This window comes from Ursus arctos, unplaced genomic scaffold, assembly GCF_023065955.2.
Source record: "Ursus arctos isolate Adak ecotype North America unplaced genomic scaffold, UrsArc2.0 scaffold_21, whole genome shotgun sequence".
Classification (NCBI taxonomy): Eukaryota; Metazoa; Chordata; class Mammalia; order Carnivora; family Ursidae; genus Ursus; species Ursus arctos.
In genome coordinates, this window is record NW_026622886.1 from 30,482,852 (window position 1) to 30,510,608 (window position 27,757).

A 27,757-nucleotide genomic window follows, 5' to 3' on the forward strand; every position below is an offset into this window, starting at 1 on the left:
GCTGCAGAGTGGGGGGAGGGAGCGCTTTCTTCTACTACTTATTCCTAAAATTATTTTCCTCAAACAACCCTGGCTGGCTGATCCCAAGTCTGCAGGGATCAGAGAAGTTCTAACTTTTTTAGGGTGAGATCCGCTCTCCAAAGTGAAGGTCCGGAAAAACACGGGTGGTAGAGTGTCCGTCACTAAGGTTAGCTACTAAGACAAAGACACCACCACCACACACACACACACACACCCCCTTGAAAATCAAGCTTCCCTTCACACCAATGGGCTGCTTAATTGTCTGGCCAGTGGGAAATCCATCCGCACCTTATTTAGGACTATTAACAAGTGGATGCCTTTGAAATGAATAGGGTACCAAGGGCTACACTAGATAAAAGAGTCACGTTCCTAAAGGACCCTGGCGGAATGGAAGACTCCATCCACACCGGTAGAAACACTGGAATGCATACACATTGCTACCTCTGAAATACAAGAGTGGGGAGACAATCTCACCCGGGAATTCGCAGCCAAGTCTCACGGGTTCTGGCCAGCAGCAATACCCCCACTTTCTCCGACTATGCAGTACAGACGTGCCACGCAGATTTATGATTTGGGCACCAATCAACTTGCCCCTGAAAGTTTAAGTGGAAGATATGTTACCCTCGCCTTTCAGCTGATTTCTTTACACCAGGCACCTCATGTGCTCTGTACCCAATCCCTCAGTGCGGGATATTTGTAGTAAACAATTATGAAGACTTTTCTATTTGCCAAGCACTGTTCTCAACCCCGTCCATGCGTTCATTCATTTACTACTCTCGACGACTCTGTGGGAACTATTCATTAGATCCATTTTTAAAAGACGGTAACCGGAGCTCAGGGGGTAGGTAATTTGCCCCAGGTCCCGCAGGACTGGAACTGGCGTCCTGTCCCTTAGATCCCGCGCTCCTGGAGGTGAACTGTGTTTGTTTTCTCCCCGGTCAATTGCGGCTCAGTGCGCGTGCTTAGCGCTGCGGCGCAGAAAGTCGCCGAAGTTGGGTGCGGGACGCGGTTCCCTCCGCTCAGGGCCTGGGAAGCTGCTGTCACTCAGGAGGCTCTGGCAGGAGCGGTAGTTCTCAGAGGTGAGGGCTGTCTTTGGTAAGGTGATCTCAAAACAAATTTACCCGAGTGCCGCGGGCGAGTGGAACTAAAGAAGCCGCGAAAACCCAAGCGCCCGGCGACTTAATGGGACTTGCTGGGGGGAAACAAGGTCCGGGGTTGAGGACCCTTGGGACTCAAGCGCTGAAAATAGGATCTCAAAACACCAAAGTAAAAAACGAGACAAAACTTTTAAACCGCTGTCAGTGGCGAGAGGGGAGAGAGAGGAGAGAGAGAAAATAAACAAAAAACGGGAGACAGGATACAAAGAAAAAAGGGAGCCAGTGCTCAGGAGAGCTTCTGCTGCTCTTCTCCGAAGGGAAACTGTAAGAGAAAATGAGAAACTGGGTGAGCGATACAGAGAAAAACAATTTTTTTGAGTGGGGAAATTGAACAAAGCAGTATGAAAAAAGTTGAAAATCACTAAAAAAGAGAGAGGGAGATCTGCTTTTACTCAAAATCAGACTAGACTGACTTTTGTTCCTCATAGAAAAGAATAAAAATACAGTTTTTCACTCTTTCTTCAGAGAAGTGGATTTCTTACCTGCATATTCCCATATATTTAATATGCAGCCACGTTAGAAATGACATCCCAACACTAACTACTGGGAAAGCCTTACGGTAGATGGATGAAGGGAAGACAATTAAGCCATGCATGGTGTTATACATGAATGCCACCCAAGGTTCTCATGAAGTATATAATTAAAAAATTTTTTTTCACTTAACATTCTGAAGGAAAATAAATAAATTTGATTTTCTTACAATTTAGACTCAGCAGGCTTTAACTGCATAGACCTTTAAGTAATCACCAACCTTTTTTTTTTTTCCTGAGAACCTATTTTAGTTTAAGTATTATGGCAACAATCCTAGTGTTGATGGACAGACCCCACCAGCGAAATGATGCCCAGAGCTTCCTTTCCTAGTAAATTTTGCCTACTCTAGGAATTCTGCATTATTCCAAATTTTCTATGCTTCTCTCAGTGGGAGAAACCAAATATACATAGAAAGATGAGTCCATTTCAATTCACTTCTGCCTCTATCTGAGACCCCTATCAAGTCCTGGACAAAAGGAGCTGTTCTAGCGATTTTTGCTTATCATGTATAACTTCACAATGTGCTAAACAATTTCAGACTGCTCTTAGCTCTGGGAGCCAGGCACACCTAAGTAAACACATTAGTACCTGCCAAAGCTGCTGGAAGAATTTGTGGAGAAGACAGCTGAGGAAGACATTGGCCTCTGCTTGAATTCGAAGACTCCCAGGAGAGATCAAAGGCCTATGGAGGGACTTTGAGCAGCCTTGAGAGTAGAGAAAGGAGCCCGTTCTTGCAGCATTATCTTTGTTTCAGCACATGGCATAGCCATTCTGAACTGAGAAGCCAAGCTGACTCTGAACTCGGCTTGCAAAAAACTTCTTTTTCGGAATGAAACCTCTAGGACTGAGGGTCACCTTTTGTAACACTGCTTTTGAGTTTAAGGGAGTGACTGGAGGGGTCTGTTGGGGAAATGTCTTGATGGCTGGGCTCTTTGAGGAAGCACCATGTTATTGCTAATTTACTACTGCATTAGATTAGGAAATGAGATATTCAAAATTTAAACTTTAATATTTTTAAAATGTTTTCTTCTAGGCAGGGTGCTCTGGGAGGAGAATTCTGAGATAAATAAATGATATAAAAGATTGCTTACTAAGAGAAGAGCACAAAAGGCTATATTCTAACTTAGAGTCAAAAATGTCTTAGTGAGGATAGAGTTCAGTTTAGCAACCCAAGACTTCTCTGGCATTCTCAACAGTAGTTGAGAACACTGAATTTCAGCACCATGCTCCCATCCCCCCTACATATGAAGGAGTCTGATTATGTCCATTAGACATAAGTGAATTTCCATTATGTTCAGGGTTGGAATTCGATGATTCAGGTGTGATGATGAAAGTTTGAAAAAGCTGGCGTTTGACGTTTCATAAATTATTTGTATAGTAACATAAAAAAATAACTCATTTTAAAAATATTTGATAACTTTATGCCTACCTCTGGAAAGAGGCTCAGTTTAAATCCCAAATTGCTTATCTCTAGCAAGTTACTATATCTTGATTTTCTGCTTCCATGGCCCTGTTTGTTTTGGCTTTGGCCTTAGTAAAGATTATCATCATTAATATCAAATAAAAACATTTTAATTGCAAACACACCAACGATTTCATTGGAAAGCCTAATATGTCAACTATAGCAGTGGAGGTCACATGAAATCTTTGGGAAATATTTGCTCTATTTAACGAAGAAACCTCTATAGGCAAACTTACTCCAAACAATTTCTCAAGTTACCTAGCTAGGAGAGATAGAGAAGATTTGGTTTGCAAAGACTGAATAAAATCCATCAAGCAAATAAAGCCCATGAATTGATAAAAAGCACTCTGCTGCTGAACAGTTTATAACACAGATCTTATTACGAATATACGTGCAATCATAAAGTAAATGAATTCACCTGGTTAATTACGAGATTTGATTTCAGTTGTGGCTTGAATCTGAGGCACATATATATATACCTATGTTTTATTATATATATGATCTATATAATATGTAATGTGTATACATAGAGTGCATATATATGTATAGGCATACATTTTAGGGAAAATATTGATTTTCAAGAAAAAAATTATAGATACATAATAAGCATGCTGAATGGATATCCACATCACCCAGACATATTCATATACACATACGTGTTCTGATTGGATAATTTGAAATGATCTGCAGTTTATCTTTAATTAAATTACTACCCTGATTTGGAGTTCGCTAGCTAATCACTCTTGAGAAAGAACATTTGGAAAATGATTGCTAAAGAGAGCCAAACCATTCTAGACCCTAAATGTTCTTTCTTATTTGCCAAGGCTTCTCCTTCAGGGTGCAGGGCGATGGAGCCAATGGGCTGGAAGTCACTGATATTTACTGGCTCCAAGCCCTGGCTCTATGCTTAGAAATGCAAGAAACTCTTTGTTCCAAAGAAACGTCTTCTCAAAAGAAGTAACAAGTTTCTCTCACACAAGTAGTTGTAGGATTATGAGTGAATATGTAAAATGCTAAGAATGAGTCATTCATATTGCTACTGTTTCATTGTTATTAATACTTTCCCCAAATAGGGCCTGCAAGGTCGCCAACAGTATTTGAAGGAACTGTGGCTTTTGGTGGGAGAGAAGTCTTTTGACGGCCAATGTAGATTCACTAATGAAAAATAAAGAGAGCTGACATTTAGTATTTGTTTGGTGCTCTGCTTTGGCTAAACCCTTTGTGTTTTACCTCACTGAAATCTTCACCCCCCCCCCCCCCCGCCCCAGTTAAGCACCATTATTGTTGTCATCTTTATTTTATAAAGGAGGAAACCCGGAAGAAGAGAGGAGCTGGGATAGCCCAAGGCTACACAGGAGCAACCCGGATTCAATCTAGGCAAGCAGTGCCCACAGCAGCTCGGCAGTTTGCAGCCACTAACGCTCCCGCCAGCTTTTCTCAAACCTCTAGGAGAGATTATATGTCAATGTCGGGTTTCTCTATGAAGCTTTCGGCACTTTCTTAGCATTCCAGGAGAAACTCAGGTGCTCTGATGACAGAGTAACTATTCCCCTCAGAAAGAGGCCCTTAGAGGTAGAAAAAGGGCATGATACTGCTCCATGCCTGCAGGGGGCGCTGTCTGCGACTGTATCTGGAACTTCTGTGGTGTGCAGCAGGAAGGTCCAGACTGGAGTGTTAGGAAGCAAGGTTGGGCTGGAAAATACTGAATTCAGCTTGATTTTCACATTTGTGAACTGAGGACCAGTCGGGGGAAAAAGAGGGAAGGAAGAAGCCAAGAGTGGGGAGGGGTGTTGGCGTGAAGGAGCCGTTTACAGAACGTAAGCGAGAAGTAGCAATTCCAGAGAAATGGCTGGCCCTCTCCTCTGCTTCACTTCCCACTGCGATTCTTGGTGGTCGTTTCTTCCTGAAGTTACAGGATAAACAAACCTGGCACACGTTGTAAAATCCTGGCAGTGAGGAGCTCCTGGGGCTTCAAGCCTCTCTGGGGGCTTCGCTATTTGGTCCAGCTAAGAGGTTTCATGTGTGTTGTTGTCTTTTGCCCTCAGCCATTTAACCCTTCCCTGTCTTGAAGCAACCTGTCCTTCAAAGAAGCCTACCCCGCCCCCCTCAGAGACAAATTGTTCCCTTCTTTTATCTTTCTATTTGCAAAACAAACCCCAGCCACACGAGGCCTGGAGGATATTCAGTCTTCTAACTAGTCTAGTTCAAGAAAACTAGGGAGGGGCCAGAGACCTGGCTGGGAGGCCAGTGCAGCCCCTGGGTCCTCCGCGGGAAGGCTTCTTCGTGAAGGGCCGGGCCTGAAAAGTCAAACAGGGAAAGTAATTTGGGCTAAATTAGCTGAAGAGCTTTTTAGGCAAACACAAGTTTTTGTGTGGCTATTTCTTGCAACAATGAGCTTTTACTGGATTGAAAATTCATTTGTTAATTCTGGGTAAGTAAATCTCACCCAGATCTCCAGGTGTAGAGTGGTTAAAACATAAAAAGGATCCTGGTAAAAGTGAAAAGGGCAGATTCCTTCTGGATTTTCCTCTTTTAACCACAAGTGTGAGGTCTGTATGAGATAGAAAAGTGAACAGTTTAATTCACACATAGGAAAACAACCCATTTTCTTCCCTTTAAACCAGCCTTAAAGAACACACCCAAATAAATGGGCTTGTGTGGCGTCTAAAATACGCCTCCTCTTTATGTGCACCTGCTCCCAAACATACTTTTCAGCCGAATCAAATTAGGACCAACTTTGTTCATAAACTTATTTTTTAATATTACAATATCAGGATCCCCGCACATTATATACGCAATCCGTCACTCTACATTTAAAATATATTTCTTAGGTTTACATAAAAAAATGAAAGTACTAAGATTATTTACAAAAATACATTCAATACCGCTAACATTTAGATGCAACGTTCCCACTTCGCTTCAGACAGGAATGAACTTCTTTTGAACATGGCACAAAAGGATCACCGGAATAAAAGAAAGAGGTTACACAACTAACCACACAAACACAAAGTAAGGCTGCTAGACCTAAGCCACTCGCGGTTCCAAGAGTAAAAGCCCAAAGCCGAAAGGCTCTTTCATCTGAGCGTGCACAACAGTTTCTGAGAAGTTTCTTTGTGAACAGGTCTCCTTCCCTTTCATAACCCCCCCGGGTCTGGGTTCCTAAATATTAATGTAATGCGACCCAGGCTGAAGGCTTAGGCGAAGGAGGGGGGTGGGGTCTTCCTGCTGCGCGGAGAACATCCCAACCTCCGGCTGCCAGTTACTTCTCCACCACCTCCTCCACGCAGGGCAGTTTGCGTTCCTCTGAGGAAATACTGTCCACGATGGAAGAAAGGCATCGAAGGCTACTCGAGGCTGACGAATCAATGCTTGCCCCTCCTGAGCAGAAAAAGAAAACACACAAGTACAGCAGCCCCGAGGAAGGAAGACCGAGGCAGCCGCGGGCCCCGCGCGAGGCCGCTTAGGCAGCGCGGGAGGACCCCGTCCCCGCCGTGGCTCCGAGCCCTTTCCACCCCTCCATCCCAGGCCCCCTCCCGGGATAGTCTCCAGCACAGCCCAGTGCCCTTTCTTTTACTTTACCTTCCTTGGCAGTTACCACGAGCCCCCTGGAATGATCCGAAACACTTGGCCACTGGGAGCTGCAGGTGCGCAGGAAATCCGCACCCTCAAGCTGCGGAAAACCAAGGCCGCAGAAGATTAGGAAAGAAACGTCGTTCCGGGGAGGGAGTGGGGAGGCTCTGTGGGGGTGTCTCCCCTGCTTCCTTAGGCCGGGGACGAATTTCCTGCCTATTGCAGGCACCCCGAGTTCACGGGTCACTGGGGGTTCACTGGAGAGGGAGCGGGAGGGGTGGGCGAGGAAGGGGAAGGGGAAGGAAGCCCGAGCAGCTGGAGGTTAAGGGCCCAAGGAAAGCGTCTAATCAGCCTGTGCATTCCCCTGCCCGGGCAGCATTTGGGCTTACATTCTCTTGCTTGGGTCTGTAGCTGAAGGGGTCCACCCCTAGCTCCTGCATTTTTTCCTGCTGATCCAGCTGATGGAGCAGGTCCTGCAGCCGCTCAATGTAGCTGATGGCACTCCGCAGAATCTCCACCTTGGGCAGCCTCTGGTTGGGGTTGGCCACAGTCCGCCGCTTCAGTGCCTCGAAGGCCTCGTTGATTTTCTTTAGTCGCCTCCTCTCGCGCAGGGTGGCAGCTTTCCGCCGGTCAGTGGGGGCAGATTTTCTCTTGCAGGTCTTGCAAGCCCAGATCAGACATTGGCCGGGGCAGTGGGGGGGCTGCAGGCCCGGGGGCGCCAGGACGTGCTCCTCTCCGCTGCTGTCACTCCCAGCTTCAGGGGGCATTTGGTCCTGGCAGGGGGACAAGGTACCATCACTCCCTGGGTACAAAGGGGAGCCCTCTGCCACTTCTAATGGCTGCAGAGTAACATTTTCCCCGTCCAAGTAGAAGAAATAGGAGCCAGTTTCAAAAAGGTCCATCATCATGTTCTCCTCCTTGGCCTCTGACTCGGGCTGAACTGGGTGATGGGCTCAAAAACCCAGAGGAACCACCCAGATGGCATTTAATTAGTGCGGTGACATAAGTCGCCCCAGCTTTATATATAGTAGCTCCTGAAACTCAATCCAACTTTTAGCTCTCACGGAGGATCAGTCTCCCAATGTGATCCCAGCCAGTGCTCTCCAGAATATCTGGTTTGAAAGAAAACTGAGAAGTGTCACCTCCAGGACGATGGGACAATCTGTATGCAGAACAGGTTAAAACAAAACACTTAGAGAGAATCCTACAATTTAAATGAAGCCTTGACTGCTTCCATTTAAGACAGTTTAGATGCTAACCTGTTTATGGGACAACTTCAAAACAACTGGGGATTTACACCGCTCCGTTCCCCTCCCCCAGGCTCATCTGAATTCTAAGTATAGACCCATGATGAAAGATTTCAGAGGCAATAGCCATTGCTCCAAAATAGCCTGGTTAGTATTTGCAGAGTGGTTCAGCTCTTTTCTCTGTCCTGCCTGTCAAAAAGATGCTATTCCCGTGATTAAAACCATTACAGTCCTTCAAAGGTTATACATGACTTTCAGGCTTCAGCCTCAATAGCAGCAGGTAAATCTCTTTCCTCTCTTTTGCTAAGGCTGGAAGATGATTTGGGAGCTGGAGGGGTGGCTGGAGGGTGCTCAGATTCCTTCCTCGGCTGTCTTATTTTTTGGAAGGGGTGGCAACCAAGATCTGAATTCTGTACCCCTCCATGGCGGAGCAGTCGTACCAATGAGGTAAGGGCTGGGGCAGAGGATGGGGTTGCAATACATGTAATCACTTCTCTTTAAAAACAGTTTTAGTGGAAACAAGACTCACCCCATTGCTACTGGATAGTTCAGAATTCTCTGCAGCCCCCCTTCCCCGAGGTGCCTCTGTTGGGGCTCCTGCCCTGCACACTGTGCTCACGGCTTGTTTGTTCGCGTTCTTGAGATCCACTGACGCCAGATAAGTTGTGTCATAGGATTCAGATGAGAAAGGTGGCAACCAAGGCACAAGCAAGGAATACAAATTTTAACTGCAGCCCGCCATGGTCCAATACACACAGCATGGCGGTCGGGAACGCAGTACAACGTAAGGATGAGGACAGCGTCTCTAGATTCCGAGGAACTCCCCTCAAGTCCTAGCTGAGTTCATTTCTATTTCTGTGTACATAGACAAGTACTAGCTCTGGATTTCTCCAAGATAATAGCAGTCGTCTTCTAGAATTTGATCGAGGGTTGACTCGAACGGTGCCCTGCAGGTGAAGCACAGAGCCTTCTATCGGCTGCTTGAAGAGCAGTAGCATTGGAAGCCTGAGGCTGTGCACAGGGCTAAGACCCGCTCCTATGAGGAAATAAGGCACAGCTATTGCAGAGGGTTTGGTTTTTTTTCTCTTTTATTATCGCATTCTTTTCTTTTCCTTTCTCTTTTCTTTCCTTTCCTTGTCCCTTCCAGAGCTCTGGAAGGTCACCCTGCACCTATAAATGGCCTTTGGGATGACAGTCAACCTTGGTTTTGGCTTTGATAGTCAGTGCCTGAAAAAGTAGATGGAAACATAAGGTCTTCCTGTTCTGCCCCCGAGTAGGGATGATTATAGGCTGAGTTCTCGGTGCCTTCAGTTTTTAGATGAAGACCGTGAAGACAGTCTAAGGGACCAATGGTCCATGTGGGAACTAGCTACATGTTTGAGCCAACTCACTTATTCCAGAAGATGATTCTTCATAGTCTTTTCTTACTGTGCCACAGGCTCCGGGTGTTATGTTCTGACATTTGGGGCTGTTTTTATGTGTTTGTTATTGCGCAGCTGAATAATTTCCTATCGAGAACCATTTTTATGTTTTTGGAAAAGTAGTCAACACAGGGAAGAATAATAAGAAGCCATTACCTCTTTTGTGACATTTTCTCCTATTTCTGCCAGGGCAGGTTGCTGATATCAGCAGTTAGGACAGCAGATTGGAGGCTCCAGCAACTCAGGGTATACTCTAACATCCATTATGGAAAATTATCCTGTGCTCTTAACCAAACCTGCATGATGCATCTTATAATGGGAAGACAATCTGAAAAGTCATTTTTAATCAGTAAAGGTATATCACATTATTTCTAGGATAATTAAGATAACGATAACTGAAATACATTTATTTGGCATTTTGGGGGTACCTACTAAGTGCCAGATAGTATCCTGGGAGATGAGGATAAAACAGTAAGAAATGATCCCTTTTCTCATGGAGTTTGAATCTAGAAGGGTGAGTGAAAATGACAAAGAGATTAAAAAATGTGAGAAATAGCTCTCAATTTGGGGTGCGGAAGGCTTAGGTTACAGTCATTTTAGCTTGTGAAGACTCCATCAACTCTAATATCTCAAATTCTCATTTTTTTAATCCATAAAGTTAATATAATGACAAAAGATGTCATACTCTCAAAGGTAGTGATGAAGTTTTTAAAATTGTGCCATCATTTCGAAAATGTTGCCTATTCTGTAAAAGTACTTTCACTAATGGAATTAGGTGTAGGCACAAAATGAGGTAAGAAAAATAGCACTGCTAAGGAATTTTGTTGCTCGGATAATAGGAGTAACGTTAGGGTGGTACCATTGTTAGACTCCCCATTGATTTTAAGAGCTATCAGATAGATGTGGGAGAGTCTGCACATCCTGAACCTACTAAAGAATGGGAAAATGAGCCCTTTCCTTTTTTATTTTTCCCTCATTCGAGTGTTGTCATTGGAGAAACAGCGAGTTAAAAATGTAGAAGGAGAAGATTCTAGAAATTGGAAAAAGCTTTGAGATGCTGATCAATATTAACCTCCCAGACAGGGGTGGCATTTCTTTGTGTGAGTTCAAACTTTACTACAGAATTGTTGTTCCTTATTAAATTATAAAGCCCCTTTCCCAACATTCTCTAGAACTCGGGCCAATAAAATTTAGTGGTGGTGTTCACCTTGGTTGAAACAGGCTTTTCCTTCTTTTGTTGTTGTTTTGGGGGCTGGGGTGGAGGTGGGAGGAGAGAAAAAGGAAATGCCAGCTTGGGAAACAACCACCCATTACCAGATTAGGTAATGGGAAAATACGCAGTGATCCCAAACAACTAACTGGTGAGCTCTTGGAACTCCAACTGTTTACAGAATATGAGATGCCTGTAATTGCAATCACATTATTTCTCAGCAGAACTTGGGAGACACAGACCTTGACAAGTGGTCCAGACAGGTTTGTGTGAACTGAAATCCTCTGAACTTTAAATAGTGCAAGTGCATTTTTAAAAATTATGGATGAATTAATAGCAATGAGAGAATAATAGTATTAAGGAACAATTATTCACTTCAGGGGCCTAGAGTTCATTCATAACAACATCTGAAACTAGGTTAGTGATAAAATTGAGAGTTTTCAAACAGTTTACCACCTTGTTCTTTCTTCATGCTTAGCTATTTGCAAATGCATTTTCTTCCCATCATCTTCACAAAAGCTTGACTATATCCAGTTCTTCTCTGTGAAAGGAGTGGGAGGGAAAGGATTATCGCTACTCAGTCAATGGTGGATTGCAGCTATGAGCCTTTGGGAAGGTGATGTAAGCTGTGTCAAAACAACTTTGGAGTGAGACAGAATCCAAGATCTAGCCATTCTTTTTAAGTCTATTTTATTTTATTTTATATTTTATTTTATTTTATTTTATTTTATTTTATTTTATTTTATTTATTAGAGAGAGAGAGCACGAGCTGGGGGTGGGGGTAGTGGCAGAGGAAGAGGGAGAAACAGACTCCCCACTGAGCAGAGCTCAATCCCAGGACCCTGGGATCAGGACCTGAGTGGGAGGCAGACGCTTAACCAACTGAGCCACCCCAGCGCCCATCTACCCATTCTTCATTATATATTCCGAGCCTCAGTTTTATAAGAGATCGATTGGCATATATAACACATCTGTCACAGGCACGTCCTTCGCCTAAGATGCAATAATTAATTGTTGAGTCCATGATAAGGAATGCGCACTCAACAAATGTTATTTCCCCCCCTTCCCCTACTCAGTTCATAAGGCCTCTGATTGAAAGAGCCGGAGTGAATGAATGGAAATACCTAGATTTGATGAGACAGGTATTTAAGATGAATTTAGGGATTGATTGATGTTAATGGTATAGTGGAAGTGAAAATATTGAACCTAGTGACTCCAATAACAGTGTTTCATGTATTTAGGCCCTCAACAAATGTCTGGTTTCCTGGGGGACAGACGCTAATTTAAAAAAATCACACAAATGAGTACCAGAAGCAGGAACTTTGGAGGAGAGAGCGTGGTTCGAAGCTAGCATACAACGACGAGTCTATCATGAACGGGAAGCTTGAGGAAGGATGGTCTGGGGATGGAAGTCCCTGAATGTGGGGTTGGTATTTCCAGGGAGCATGCCGAAGATTTTTAGCAAACCTGTGGGTTCGGATGGTGGAGACAGGAGGAGGAAGCTCAAGGAAGACATGGTCACAGGGTCGGTTTGTCAGAAACTGGTGAAGAGATTTCTGTGGGTCATATCTAAGGAATCTGGCTATATTGTTGCCTAGTTGGGTCCAAAGAAAGCCGTTTCACTTGTAGCTGAGAAAGCGGGATGGAGATCCAGACAGAAGCGGCAGTGAAGAGGGAAACGAGAGAGAAAAAACGACAGAAGAAAGGAGGGGGCGGGAAAGGAGAGACCAGGATGAACCGAACCTGGTCCAGCCTGCCCTGGAGGAAGAGTCAACTAGCAAGGCCCCCGAGAGGCCTAGAGAATCGAAGGAAAGGCCCGCTGACCGAAAGGGAAAATTCAGAAGAGGCACATCAGTGCTTTCAACTTGTGGCAGCTCAGTGAGTAACACGAACCCCAGCCCCTGTAACCTAGCTCATCTGCAGACAGCTTGTGCCCAGAGTCCCCAACACTGTGCTAAAGATAGTTCTGCGCTCGGACGGAACAGTCGCCTCACTTCGGAGAGCGCGGGGCCCGGACGGAGGAACAGGGAAGCTTTTAAAGGCCCGTCCTGCGCAGTCTGCAGGGGACAGCAGTGAGAGGTGACGCCGGAAACGCGGCGGGACCTGGCCTAGGGAGGACTGGTTTTGAGGCCTGCTGGGGAGGTCTGGCTGCCTTTTCAAACCAGCTAAGGCACGGGTCTAAGACAAGCCAAGGAGGAACCAGACAGGCTGCTGTTCAGATCTTCTAACAAATACATTGTCTGCTCTTTGCTCTCGCCAGGCCCCGATTCCCTTCCGTTTGGGAGTAGAACACAACTTCCACCAAAACCTATGTTCAGTTCATGCACCGACCGCAAACGATACTGAAGGAGCCTACTGCTCATTTCTTGTTTTCTAGGCCTTAATTTCCAGGGAAAGAGGCAATGAACGCTCCCCTACCTGCGAAACACGCATTCCTTGGTGTTTACAAAAATGAAGTTTTCTTCATAATTTTGTACCCTCCATTACCTTTCGTTCAGATTTACAAATCTGGGAGCAAAATTCAGGAACCGTTAGAATCTTTCCAGGTTAAATAATGCTTCCTGGTGGGTCACTGACTGGGACACCAACTGGTGTAGGTTTGCTTAGGATGAGAACCCAGGGGTCCTGACTTTCAGCACTAGCACTGGGAAAATGCCATGCAAATCAGAACGAGCTGGCCACCATACATCCCAGGAAAAGACAATAGATACCTACTAATATCTATTCATAAATAAGACAACAAACAGAGTACAGGATATATAAAGTAGACCTTTTTTCCTTTAAAAAAATTACAGTGATTACAAATACAGGGTTTGTCTTTAAAGATTTTTTTTTTTTTATTCGACAGAGATAGAGACAGCCAGTGAGAGAGGGAACACAAGCAGGGGGAGTGGGAGAGGAAGAAGCAGGCTCCTAGTGGAGGAGCCTGATGTGGGGCTCGATCCCATAACGCCGGGATCACGCCCTGAGCCGAAGGCAGACGCTTAACCGCTGTGCCACCCAGGCGCCCCCAGGGTTTGTCTTTAGATTCAAGTTCTAGGCCCAGCTCTGCCACTTGCTAATATTTGACCTTGAGCAAATTATATAACTTCTCTAAGTCTCAATTAACTAGTCCATAAAGTGGAAATAATATCACCTTATCTAAGGTTGTTTTAAAGACTAAAACAATGTCAATGAAACGCGTAATATACAGTGTCTGGCACATAGTAAAACTCAATACATATCAGTATTATACTATTTAACTTTTGATTGAGGAAAAGAAAAGAAAGTCATCCAACTACATATCACCTTAATAGGTCACACTCTGCTTTTTTTTGTTTTCGATACATCCGAAAATGTCATATAATGTAATATTACATAACGTAAATGTGGTGTTGTTATTTTTAAAATATAAATCTAATACAGTATTATGTATATGTTACCTTTTGAACTTAAAATATTACATGACCTTTTCATGACACTAAATACAACTACTGTTTAAAATGTCTAAGAGACTGGAGTAATTTTTCAGCGTTGTTTACATCTTTTAAAAACTAAATGAATTGTGCTATTTCGATGGTCCAAATTATAGTAGGGTCTGGTGTTACTAGCTTTGCTAAGCTAAACAGATGTCTCTAGTGTAGAATGGTTTGCCAAGTATTTTGTTACTGTCCTCCAACTGGCTGGTTATGACATATTGTCCAAAATAGTTGGTGCTTTAATGCCAGTATCATAGCCTCCCGTGACAAATAGTCACCACTGTACAAACACATCTTATTCCATAAAGTTTTTCTACCGGTTTAGAAAAAAAAAGTTGTTTAATCAGCCACACACACACATTTCATACTTTTTGAGAAGCTCAGACATTTTTGCTTCCGATAATACATGTTAGTTTTTAGGATAGTGATATAAGCACCCCCCAAATTAGAATGTGTTTAAATTTTATATTATCTGGAGCTTTTTAAGTATAGAAATGACATGTTCAATGTGTCGCTAGTCACATAAAAAGTATGTTAAGTTTTACCTTCCTTGATTTCATGATCTAGGCTAGATGTGATTGGAAAGGACTTTGCTATGTAATTTTACAGTAAAAGCATACCCGTTTTATTAAGCCAAGTAAATTACCTTTTCATTTTTTTGTATTTAAGTATAAACTACCATGAGATTTAAGCTGTTTGACAACATAATGTTCAAGAATTGGTACTTTGAGAGGGTAGACTCTACTCTAAAAGTAGAGTGTAGTTTTACATTTTATTTTGTAAAGTCATAGCCATTATCCAACTCTGAAAAAAAAAAAAAAGCGGCAGGCTGTGTGTCGAAGTGCTTTAAATGAACGATCTCATTACATCTTCACAGTGTTTTACCAAGCACGTCATATGATTACCTTCATTTTAAAGAGGGAGAAAGCAGAAATTAATCTACTCGATCAAGATCACATGCTTATAAACCAGTCCTGGTTCCTATACCGGTCATTTATATAATCAAGTAGGAGTTCTTATTAGAGCCTCCTTACAGTGACCCATAGAAGAATAATCCTCAGTGGAAAAAAAAGTCTAGGGGCAAACTAACTTAGAGGACCTTTGAGTGTTTCTTTGGCAGCCTTCAGGGTAACCTCCTTTTTTCTAGTGGAGTGACCCAAAGAAGCAGTGTTGATAGCTGATGACTGAGACTTGGATCTGTGTTCTGTCCCATTGGGAAATAATGATGCAATTGTATTTTCCATGTACACTGCCATGTACAGACAGCCTGTCGCCGGAGTCATATACCTGATGCTCAAATTAAAATGCCCTGTGTTTATTTCATTATTTAAAAATATACAGTAAGAAGCACAGGGAAAAAGATGGAGTAGTTTTGCACACTCAGGAGGGGGTAAAAGTAGGGTGGAAAGACCATACTATCCAAGTCTTATATTACACTGTGCTGTGTCCTGCCTTTCTCCTCCTTCAGTCTGCCCACTTAGAGTATTTAAAAAGACTATAATTGAGGGAAAGCAAGAGATTGCAGCAAATGGAAGGTGCCTGGAACCAAGACATGGTTGCTCCTTGGACCTAGTCAAAAGCTATAGCTCACCTATGATCTGCTGAGCAGCCATGGCTTTGGTCTGTAGGGGCCAGACTGGATTCCCCAAATGAATGCTCAATGTAAGGTCTCCTGAATACTTGATGTCTCAGGCATATTTGGTTGTTAATGCTTAACTGGCCCACCATCCCTTCCTATGTTGACAAGCATAGGCTACCCCTGCTTGATCTATGTCTAATTTGTTTTCCAAGCCATTTGCTTTTATATTTAATTTCATCTATTCTTCTTCTTCCTCCTCTTATACTCTATGGTAGGATTGAATGTTCTGAAACAATAGCAAATGTGTATTATATCTGCTTTCACAATAATTATGCATGTGCTCTCAACTAGAATTGCTGTTGCTTCATGATTTTTCATTGTTTACCTAACTTATTTTAATCCTTTAATAGGAATCGGTTTTTATACAAGTTTAATAGTATCATCTCATTTCCATTTGTCTCTGTCCATTCCTTGTTCTTTGCTTCTTTTTGGAAGTTGCTATTTTATCCATGTACAGTCCCGCACCAAATCCCATATTCCCCACGTGGTTTGTGTACCTGCTGGGAAGAGTCTATCACTTACTACCAAACTTCTTAAATTTCTAGATCTCAAATCAGTCACAAACATTGATATGACTAACTATTTAACAATAGATCTAAGTTTATCTTACCACTTCTGATTCCATATTTATTATATATTCTACAACTTTCAAGATGGGTTTCCCTTTTTAAAATATATCCTTTCAACTTTTTTAAATTAACAGACTTTTAGATTTACAGAAATATTAAGCAAAAACTTCAGAGTTTCCATAAACTCCCACATAAAATGTTTTTTAAATTTCCCTTTATTCTTATTCTCTCTCTCTCTTTTTTTTATTAAAGATTTTTATTTATTTATTCGACAGAGACAGAGACAGAGACAGCCAGCGAGAGAGGGAAAACAAGCAGGGGGAGTGGGAGAGGAAGAAGCAGGCTCATAGCGGAGGAGCCTGATGTGGGGCTCGATCCCATAACGCCGGGATCACGCCCTGAGCCGAAGGCAGACGCTTAACCGCTGTGCCACCCAGGCACCCCTCTTATTCTCTTTTTCTACCACTTCCTTAATAAGCCTTTATTCTGTGCAAAATTTTATATTAAACTTAGAAAGATCTATAGAATATTTGCCTTCACAGTGCTTGTTTTGGTACATTTGGTTTATCAATGCGAATTACATCAAAGTTTAAGAGACTATTTCACATAAGCCATTTATAAAGAAAACCTTTATTAAGAAATCCTTTTAATATAATGTCCTCCCAAAATAGAGAGGGAACATACTTCAAATTTTCTATTTATTAATTATGCTTTTAGTCAGATTTAATAATCAGGAAAAATGTCTATTTTTATTACTATTCATTTATTGACAGAACAGAGAAAATTTAGTTTTGAGTGGGGTTGCTCTTGAAAAAAGCTAAAACTTAAAATATTTTAATTCCAAATATTTTAAAAACTCACTTGGAAATAAGATAGTTTGGGCTTGAAAGAGTCTTTTTCTCTCTCAAAAATAATGGACACATTTGGTCCAAGAATTACATCGCTGAGGGTAGAATTTCTTTCTAAATTTGTTTCCAAGAAAACAGACGATCATATGCTGCTGGAGATCAAAAAAAAAAAAAAAAAAAAAGACGCCCACATAGCCCATAATAAAACGTTCTCTTCTGCTCAATGCAGACTAATGCGGACTGTGACAAGCATGACTCCTATGATGGATATTTGCTAAAGTTCGATGTTCTTTTCATACAAACAAGGGCTCTATTAACATGGTTTCCTCAACTCCACTTCTCACTTCCAAATCCTCTAGGAATTGACACCAACTGTCCATTTTGACACTTGTTCATTAATTTCCTTTCAATAGAACTATTCTCTTCGCTCAGCTGTTGCAACAATTTCAGGTTTTACCAGCTCTTCTGCTACGGCTTTTTGTTGGACCTTCTGTCTGTATCCAGAAGACAGTATAACCCCAGAGCCCTCAAGAATGTCACCGAGTCATTAGTGCAGTTTGCCACTTGTTCCATTACCCACTCTCGTAGAGGGAAACTTTAGCTTGACCCCTTTGACAACGGAGAGAGAAAAATCAGTTCGTTCTCTCTACCAAGCCTTACTGTCTGAGGTTCAGTAATCGGTGGCAGTAAATTTGTGCCAATACTTCCTTTCCTGACTTGCATCCTTCCACACACCTGACCGGAGTGGATCCGATACATTCCAAGTTATAAACTGCTTACAGAAAATCTTTTTTCCCCCCTCCGATTGGGAGGTGTGTATGCGCCCACTGTGTGAGTGGGGTGTCTTCACCGCCATGACTGGGAGCGCGAACAGGTCCTAGGGAACGGAGAATGATTATTGTATCTCTTTGTGGAATATGGTCAACTTGGCTAATTTTTACTCACGATTGGGAAATTCCAGCTCTTTGAGGATTAAAGGGTATAAAAATGAATAATAAAAGGCATGGCTGGAGTTGAGTGTAACATTTGTTTTGTAGTAGGATGAAGTTGGACCGTGCATAACGGTATGTCTTTTCCACGGCACAACAAGCTCTTTACTTGTGTGTCAGTTTTTGTTTGCGGTTAGTGAGAAACATCACATCATGAAGAAAGAATGCAAGAATCAAGGGTAGCTTTGCTCTTTACCAATCTGTTGCGCTGTTCTCAGAAATGTTTGTATTTGAAGTTGCCAAAAGGTAGCAGTTTGTGTGTGTGTGTGGTTGCTATGCTTAAAACTAATCAGAGTGTAATAAGTGGTATTTGATTGTTTTTATATTCTTTTACCATTTTTTTCAGATTGGTGTGGTTTAGTCGTTCAGACTTTTGTATTATGTTATATAATGTAATAGCGCTAAGAACATATGGTCCTTTTTTTAAAGAACTAAGTAATTTCAAGATATTAATTCTTTCATGTTCTATGTATGATTCTAAGATAGCTAGACTTCTTATGTTTCCAACTTTATTTTTACTTCTTTGAGGATTTGGTATTTTATATAGCTTTCTAAAACTCCCATAGCATATTTTTTTTCTTTAATCTTATCCATTTCAATTCACCAAAAGGTTATTTTTTTTCTGACTTTGAAGAAAATCCCAGTCTTCTCAATGGAGTAAGTTATCTTTTGAAGATTAAAGTGATGATTACAATCAGCTTTTGGACACATGCTAATACTATAATACTATTTTTGGCAGTGGTGTGTTACTTAAAGAGTTTTATAAATACATTATCTTAGCAATAACCTCAGCCACAGGAAAAAATGAGGCACAATCTTATAAGATCTTATAAGATTAGTGTGAGATTTCCTGAGGGCGCAGTAATTTAGCTCTACCTTTAGAAGTGGGCAGCACGACTTTTCTGGGGCTCTGGGGCTTTAATAGTCTATCTAGAGAAAAGCAAATAACGGAAAGAGAGGAGGCGAGAGAGGGGGAGAGGCAGGGAAGAAAAGAGAGGGGAGTGAAGGTAAAGAAGAGGAAGAGTAGGGTTGTGAAATCTTTCCAAGTTTGGAACTGACAACTAGACTTCTATCAAAATCAACTCTTTAAAAAATCCAATGTTTTGAAAATCAAGGCATATTTGGAATGATTTTAAATGCTTAGCATTACTGGCTAAACACAAAAGGCTTTAGGGGAAAGCACATTTTTTTATGGTATGCTTCCTTGGGCATAAAAATTTGGTAAAAAAACGCAGTCACAGGAAGCTTGGAAGCACTTCTTTGTCTCGTATGTTCCTGCCTCAAAGTTGATGGCTGTGAGGAACTCACAAGGAATCTATTTGTAGAGTATGGATCAGCCAACTATGTCCATTTTTCACAACTGTCTCTTTCCGCATATCTCATATTGAATACAATATCTGCTTCTATAATTATTCAGAACCAAGCACTCATTCCATTGCCCTCGAATGCTTATTTGTTCATATGACCCAGTCTCTGGGGCAGGACCTGTGGAATCATCAGTGGAGAACAGGTACTAGGTCGTCTTTGCTGAGTGAATTCACGAGAATGATAATTGTCAAAACCCGTATCGTCTTTTCTGAGATGAAGTGGTATTTTTCCTTTATAGAGATTTGTTGCTATTTTTATTTCTACTTGGGATTTGCTTGTTTATTCATGTTTTGCCCAAAAGACATGTATTTAGATCAGTAGAAGATATAATGAACATTTACTGTCTTCGGAAAGGGTTCTCCGACCTTTGTTTTGGTAGAAGGTCCCAGAAACTTTATGGGACCAGGAGGTCCCTTACACAAAACACCACTTTATAGCAAAACTTCTCTTTTTGTACATGAAATTGCTAAGCCTCAGATACGAAGTCTGACTAATTAATTGCTAAATCTGACCGTCACAACTGAATTAGCGTAGAAAATTTGAGTTCAGGCACTCATGCTATGTTTATAAGAGACTATGACTGTTTATTGGCTGTTCATTTTAGAAGTATTGGTGGGTTGCTTGTTTGTGGTCACTCAGCTCCTGAGTACCTCGCCACCCTTGATGTTCCTGGCTTCTATGTCAGTAAGAGTCACTATTTCACCTAACTGGCCCCGTTAGAGTGAGAGCCTCAGGATATGTGTTGACCTTATACCCAGCCACTCCCGGGAAACTCTCAGAAGCTGACCAGTGTTGCTATCCATTCATCTCCTGAACCCTGCTGGTTCAGTGTCCTGGGTACCTGAAGGTGGTTACAACAGCATGGAACTCGGCATGGAAAACTGTAATCCTTAACTCCCCTCTTTATTAAGTCTTGGCTTTACAGTAATAAAATTGTGTTTTCATTTACCTTAAAAGAACTTAATTTTGTAAAACATTTTTTAGTCCAGTAAATCTTCATTTTAAAAAAAGATTTCTTTAGGGGCTGCCTGGGTGGCTCAGTTGGTTAAGTGTCTGCCTTCGGCTCAGGTCATGATCTCAGGGTCCTGGGATGCAGCCCCGTGTCAGGCTCCCTGCTCAGTAGAGACCCTGCTTGTCCCTCTCCCTCTGCCTGCCACTCCCCCTGCTTGTGCTCACTCTCTCTCTCCCCCCCCCCGTCAAATAAATAAATAAATAAATAATCTTAAAAAAAAATAAAAAAGGTATCTTTAATGTTACATACTGGGTAGCCCCATTATAAAGGGCCTTTGAAATGTAGACAGTAGATTATATAAGTCACTTATTGAAATAACCAGGCCTCAAGGTTTATTTTAAGAAGTGGTCTTGGTAACAATTGCATCAGAATCCCTAAGAGAGCTTGTGAAAATTTGGATTCCCATGACCCACTGCAGCTCAACTGAAGTAGAATATTTCTGTAAATGCTAATAGAATTGTTGCTGGAATTCAATGTGTCTAGCACAGTGCTTTTTCATCTTGGCTGGACATTAGATCATCTGCAAAGTTGGGAAAACACCAGGTGATTTTAATGCACAGTCAAGGTTGAGAACCCCTGACCTAACACAATGACCAACACTTATTAGACGCCTAGTAATTGATAGATACCGTTGTTAGACAAATTAAAGCTAGTAACTAATTAAAAACCCATCTCTAATTTTAATTGACCAAGGGAAAGAAAGGATCAATGAAATCTCCAGTATAATTTTTTTTTTTACTTCAAAGAAGACTAGATCTTGGATATTTACCTCCAAAATCTCCCCCAAAATACATATAGTTAAATGATTTTACATTAGGTAAAAATAAATAACATTTAAATTATGAATAGCATTGGTAACTTTATGTAACACAGTTCCTTTTCTTCAGTAAAGTCCTACTTTAAAACATGGATTCTAGAATACAATGTCAAGAAGAAATAAAACCATAATTCAATCACTGAGAAACCCAAATTCCATATGATAATAAAGACATGATGATAAATGCCAATATTTATCACATACCTACCATGAGACGTTTCAAATGATCATTTATTAATAAAAATTATTTAGGTCTATTAACTATTTTTTCACAATATCCCTAAGAGTTAATATCACATCCAAACCTTCACCTTGTACATTTAAAGCAAAAGCAAACATGTAGCAAAAAGCGCTAGAATGAATCACTTGTCCCCAGGTATCGTTTTTATAAAGAATTCTTTATTGGAATTAAATTTGCATAAACATCTCTTAAATTTTGATTTTTTTTCCTTTAAAAGTTGACACATTGACATTCTTCTTGGTATATAATCACCTACTTTGTTACATTATGAAAAGTATGAGAGCTGAAGTACAAATTATTCCATATTATAATAATGTTGACTTTGCTAGATTATGTGAAATGTCATTTAAAAATTAGAGAATAAGTTCCTATTTAGTATAGTTAGATTGTATTCAGGATGCAAAAAAGGACATTTCTAAAAAATTGAGTTTAATGTAACATACACATTTTAAAAAATATTTTAGAAAAAACCCCATAATCATGGAAAACTCAGTAGAACCAGCCTTGCCTTTCAGTGAACTGACTTCAGCACATCTGTGGGTAGATTCATTTTAAATATTTTTTTGTAAATTGCGTATAATTCAAGCCCAAACATTAAAAGCAAAAAAGCCATACTTCAAGCCAATGCCGTAAATATCCCAATTACCTTATTAAACATTTTTGTAAAATCTTGATGCATTTCTCTCTGTGACCACGACCAGAAAAAAAAAAAAAAAGAAATGTAAAACAGTACTCCAAATTGTTAATAATAGCTACACTTAGGAAAAAAAATAGTTACACTTAGGTACTGGAATTTTGATTGATATACATTTTTTAAAAGATTTTTCTGTCGTTAAAAAATTCTATAATAAGCATTCTCTACTTTTGTAGTAAGAAAATCAAATAAATATCAGCCGAGAAAATCAAATAAAACCCAAACCTAGAACTGGTGTATCTGGTAAATAACACAGTATCTTGATTTTTAGGACCAGGAAACAAGATCTGTAGCACATTTGAAGCAAAGTTCTATTGATGCTGACCCGGAAGTATGGAAGGAATGTATTGTCAATGTCCCTGGGTAAGGACTAAGTTCTTCCCAGAGTCTGGGGCAAGGCTGATCTTTCTGGTTAAACGGAGTTGATTCTGTGTACAGACGTGAAGACTCTGGCACAGGGAACCAGGTAGTTTGCTCTACACGATAAGCTTCAATTATCCGGAAAATTCAGTCCTTCCTAATTAGAACAGATCTTGTTATATACTACTTTACTTAAATTTTTTGGACTGAGACATAAGGTTACTCAAAGTGGCCCAAGAGTCGGAACTTTAGATTTTGTTTCTGGGACATAGATAGGTCTTGGAATTCTTGTAAATTGTGGACAAAATTGTAAATGTTTTATGTTGAAGTGGTGTGATCCACTGGGCATTAGAAGTTGAGGGAGCGATTATCCTGAAAGAGTGGTGTTATTTATGGTCATTAAAGGGAAATAAGGCCATGCACATACTAAGATTTATTCACTCCAAAATTCATTTTGGTTAATAGTGAGGTGGGAAAATTTAACATGATACTTTCTTTCTTAGCAGCCAATTTCCTTTCATCATTTACCGAATAACTATCTTTTTTTCCACTGTGATTTTTTCCTTACCAACATATTAAAACCTTATAACTTGGTCTGTGTTAGAAAAACTTGTTTCATTGAGGTATTGCTTGCTTCTCATATCAGTAATATACTTTATTTAGATAATAAAACATCTTAATATCTGAAGGAAAAATTCTCCCATCACTTACTACTCAAAGAATTTTAACCTATTTTCCAACTATTTATTCTTTCAGATAAACTTAAGCAGTTTTTACAAATTTGAAATAATCTAATTTGAAAAGAACCATGTTCTTTATAATAGGCTTCCATTACCAAAAAATTTTTTTTGACAACTGTCTTCAGCTTTCTTTATTTAATCAGTGAAGATATTTTTTTTAATGATTTTTTATTATATTATGTTAGTCACCATACAGTACATCCCCGGTTTCTGATGTAAGGCTCGGTGATTCATTAGTTGTGTATAACACCCAGTGCACCATGCAATACGTGCCCTCCTTACTACCCATCACCAGTCTATCACATTCCCCCACCCCCCTCCCCTCTGAGGCCCTCAGTTTGTTTCTCATAGTCCATAGTTTCTCATGTTTCATTCCCCCTTCTGATTACCCCCCCTTTCTTTATCCCTTTCTTCCCCTACTGATCATCCTAGTTCTTATGTTCCATAGATGAGAGAAATCATATGATAGTTGTCTTTCTCTGCTTGACTTATTTCACTTAGCATTATCTCCTCCAGTGCCGTCCATGTTGCAGCAAATGTTGAGAACTCGTTCTTTCTGATAGCTGAGTAATATTCCATTGTATATATGGACCACAACTTCTTAATCCAGTCATCTGTTGAAGGGCATCTCGGCTCCTTCCACGATTTAGCTATTGTGGACATTGCTGCTATGAACATTGGGGTGCATATGGCCCTTCTCTTCACTACGTCTGTATCTTTGGGGTAAACACCCAGTAGTGCAATGGCTGGATCATAGGGTAGCTCAATTTTTAACTTTTTAAGGGACCTCCACACTGTTTTCCAGAGTGGCTGTACCAACTTGCATTCCCACCAACAATGTAGGAGGGATCCCCTTTCTCCACATCCTCTCCAACAATTGTTGTTTCTTGCCTTGTCTATTTTTGCCATTCTAACTGGCGTAAGGTCCATTACCAAAAATTTTAATCATATTTTAGATTTCCCTATTTTATAGTTTTCTTCAGAAATGCCCTATACATTAACCTCATGGTACTTTATAATATTTTGGACATTATCAGTGAACTAATTTTTCTCATTATATCTTCTCACTGATTAATTGGTTATTTGTAGTTTTGGCATATTTCTTTTGGGGTCACCTGCATTAGAGGATTTGTTATTACTTTTAAAGCTTTTCAGGATACTTATTTCTATCTTCTAGATTTTTTGGGTACAATATTTTTGTATCAAATAATGGCATTTTTCACTTCTGTTATTTTTGTTATTGTTTTGGTTAGATTACTGGTATATATTTTTGGTAACTCATTTTGATAATTTTATTTTGCCTCTAAAATCTAATACCCTAGTTACTTAAGACATTCATTCATTCATTCATTCATTCATTCATTCACCATTTATTTAGAGTTCATGCTCTATGGAGAGATAAAGAGATAGAGATAAATATGTGTGTAAATATGTATGTCTATAATCCTATCATCTATCTATCATCTATCAACTATCTGTCATCATCATTTATCTATTTTCAGGAAATAAGGGGTCATTGACACCTGCCTGGGTCTCTGTACTTTGTGTCTGTTTCTGAGGAAAGGAGTCGTCTCTAAATCCAGCTGGCAGGTGGGACCCTGCTCCGTGCTGACCCACTTTTCCTGCCTCTGCCTTTTCTTGGATCTGCATGGCGCCAGTTCCTGGACTCTCTTTAGCCTCGCTCCACCTGCCTGTTATGACACGCTACCTCTTACTAGTCCGCCCTCATGTGTCCCGCTAGCCTGATTTACCACCTGTTGCTCACTCCTGTCCTCTCTGGACCCGGCGTCTGCCTCCGTGCGAGCGCACAGGGACAGCTGGACCCAGACCTCCCCTGCATCTCCACACCAGCCTCACCCTGTGGGATATCTTGTTCCAAGTTTCTTCTGAAACGCCTCACCCTGCCTCTTCAGTCTAATTGATTTTGATAAGGTCTTTACAAATGTGCTGAACCTATTCCTGACTCCCTAAAGGGTAAATATAATTGAAAGAAAAAAAATGTGTTTTCTTAAAGAGAACTTTGGTTGCAATAGGTATTATCGTTCTATCCAGGAGCTATTGACATATGCTGGATTTCAAATGGTCCTGAATTTTATCTTTTGAAGGCGTATGTGCTTTTAATAGAAAGGTGTGTGTGTGTGTGTGTGTCGCACACACACACACAATATTAGGGGTATAAGTTATTGGCTCTGCAGTTTTCAAACTGCCGTGAACTGGGAGACCAAGTTTGTTGAAGTGTCTATAATGTAGGGGGAAAAAAGGCTGTTGATAAGCTACATTTGAATAAGTAAGTTGCCCAAATGTACAAAATTCTTTTTCATCAACTTCAATTGTTTTAAAGGTTTTTTTTTTCTTTTTCTTTTTGCATTCTATGATGATCTCGGTTTCACTCTGGATCATGATAATCCTGAACAAGCAACCGTGTTGTATGCCAGTTTTCCCTGCTCTCCCACCTTTATCTGTGATCCCGCAGTGTTTGCTCCCTGATCGGAAAGATATTTTAGCATGTGTGCATTGGTAGGAAAGTAGGCTGTCACATAGGCGATATTATTTTACTTCTGCTATGGCAAACTTTTGATGGAACATATTTGTTTGAGTTTCTCTCGCATATAAGATGTTATGGCAGATGCTACATGAATAAAATCAAGAGCACCGGGTTCTTGCGCACAAGCAGTTGACAATCCAGTTTAAGTGGGGAGTGCCAATGGGTAAGAACTCTTGGGAAAATGTAGGAGCCAAAGCATGGTATTAGGAATGTGTAGGGTGTGTTTTTGTGGGCCACCAGTATTCTCGTTAGGCTTAGGTCTAGAAAAAAAAGTAATATTGTGGGAAAGGATTATTTTTTAAAGATTTATTTATTTATTTTGAGAGGGAGAGAGAGAGAGAGAGAGAGATTGTGTGTGTGGGGGAGGGGCAGAGGGAGGAGAGAAAAACCCAAGCAGTCTCTGTGCAGAGCACGGAGCGGGCTCCATCTCAGAACACTGAGATTATGACCTGAGCCGAAACCAAGAGTCGGGCACTTAACCCATTGTGCCACCCACGTCCCCTGAAAGGATTTTTTTTAATGAGTTTAACAGACAATGAAGGCTACTGACTAGATCAGTGAAATGATCAGAGCTGAGAGCTAGGGAGATAAATCTGGTACCAAGTTGTAGAGAACTGGAAAAACAAATAATGCAATTTGGTTTGGACCAAATATATGCTGGAGGAGGCAGCAAATTACAGAAAGAAGACTGGACTAGATTCCTGAATTCAAAGGCCAGCACTACCACTGGCTATGTGGTGTGAATAATTTGCATAAAGTAGCCTAATTGAGACAATATCAGAAAACTTCTGTTCTTGAAGATGGGAGTAACTAGCACTCACGTGTACGTTCTCTGTCTAATTAGGGAAGATCAAAGCTATTACATATACAGTGGTCTCTAGGTAATAAATTGGGGAATGGTGGCTAACACTGCGCCTCTGAAATCTAGGCTTTGAGCCTAGACTCTTACATTTACTTAGTGTGTAACCTTGGGCGGACTCTTTAACCTTTTTTTGCTTTTGATTTCTCATTTGTAAAACACAGTCGCACCTGCTTCCAAGAATTGCCTGGAGATTAATTCATTAATAATTGTAAAGTCCTTAAAAGAGTGCCTGGCACATAATAACAATTCAATAAAGACAGCGGTTATTAAGTTACAATAAATAAAATTATAATAGTCTATTTTATGCAGATTATTCACATCACAATTTTAAGTATATTCTTTAAAACATAAATACGTAACACTTCTAATAGTCCAAGGCATAAGTACGAATCCTGTTAGCACGCATCAACTTATGAACGTGCTGTCCTTAGACTCATGAAACTCTGTGTTCCAGGATGAAAGTCCCGCAAGTGAATTCATCATATCTTCCATGGCAATTCACTTGGTTATAAATACTAAGTGAGTAAGAACATAGTGAATTCTGTGGAAAGCACTTGGAGCATGTCAAGTTTTATTTTTAATGTTTAAAACACCAATTGTTAGTGCTTTGGGAATGCGGTAGGTAAATGACAAGAGTAAATAAATATTTCCGTATTGTGCTCATTCAAGCAGGAGAGTGGGACACATTGATAGATTTGTGAAAATAATACATAAATATTTTATGTCATTTTAATATATTTTTAGAGTTTAAAATTTGCTCATGTTTATAAAAGTGTGAATTATTTCAAACACAAAGAGAACTTTAAAGAATAATATAAACTTTTTCACTCATTAGCTAATTTTGACAAATCTGTGTTGCCATATAACCCATATATGCTTCAGATTTTAAACCAAGATTTATAAACGCACTTCAAACCCTGGGGATCCTCCTGATCCCATAGCAATCCATTACTGTACCCGTGTTCCTCCCAGGTTAGAAGAAACCATGATTCTCAT

The 27,757-nt window shown here is 40.6% G+C and overlaps 1 protein-coding gene across 1 annotated transcript; it reads right to left on the bottom strand.

Moving 5' to 3' along the window:
• Positions 1 to 5,907: 5,907 nt before the first annotated feature.
• MYF6 (myogenic factor 6) lies at positions 5,908 to 9,173 on the bottom strand. Its single transcript, XM_026499624.4, has 4 exons — positions 8,518 to 9,173; positions 7,131 to 7,903; positions 6,751 to 6,841; positions 5,908 to 6,549 (listed from the first exon to the last, which is right to left on the bottom strand). The coding sequence occupies exons 2-4, from the start codon at positions 7,647 to 7,649 to the stop codon at positions 6,431 to 6,433; spliced, it is 729 nt and encodes a 242-aa protein (XP_026355409.1). The 5' UTR covers positions 7,650 to 7,903; positions 8,518 to 9,173; the 3' UTR covers positions 5,908 to 6,430.
• Between the last annotated feature and the right edge of the window lie 18,584 nt (positions 9,174 to 27,757).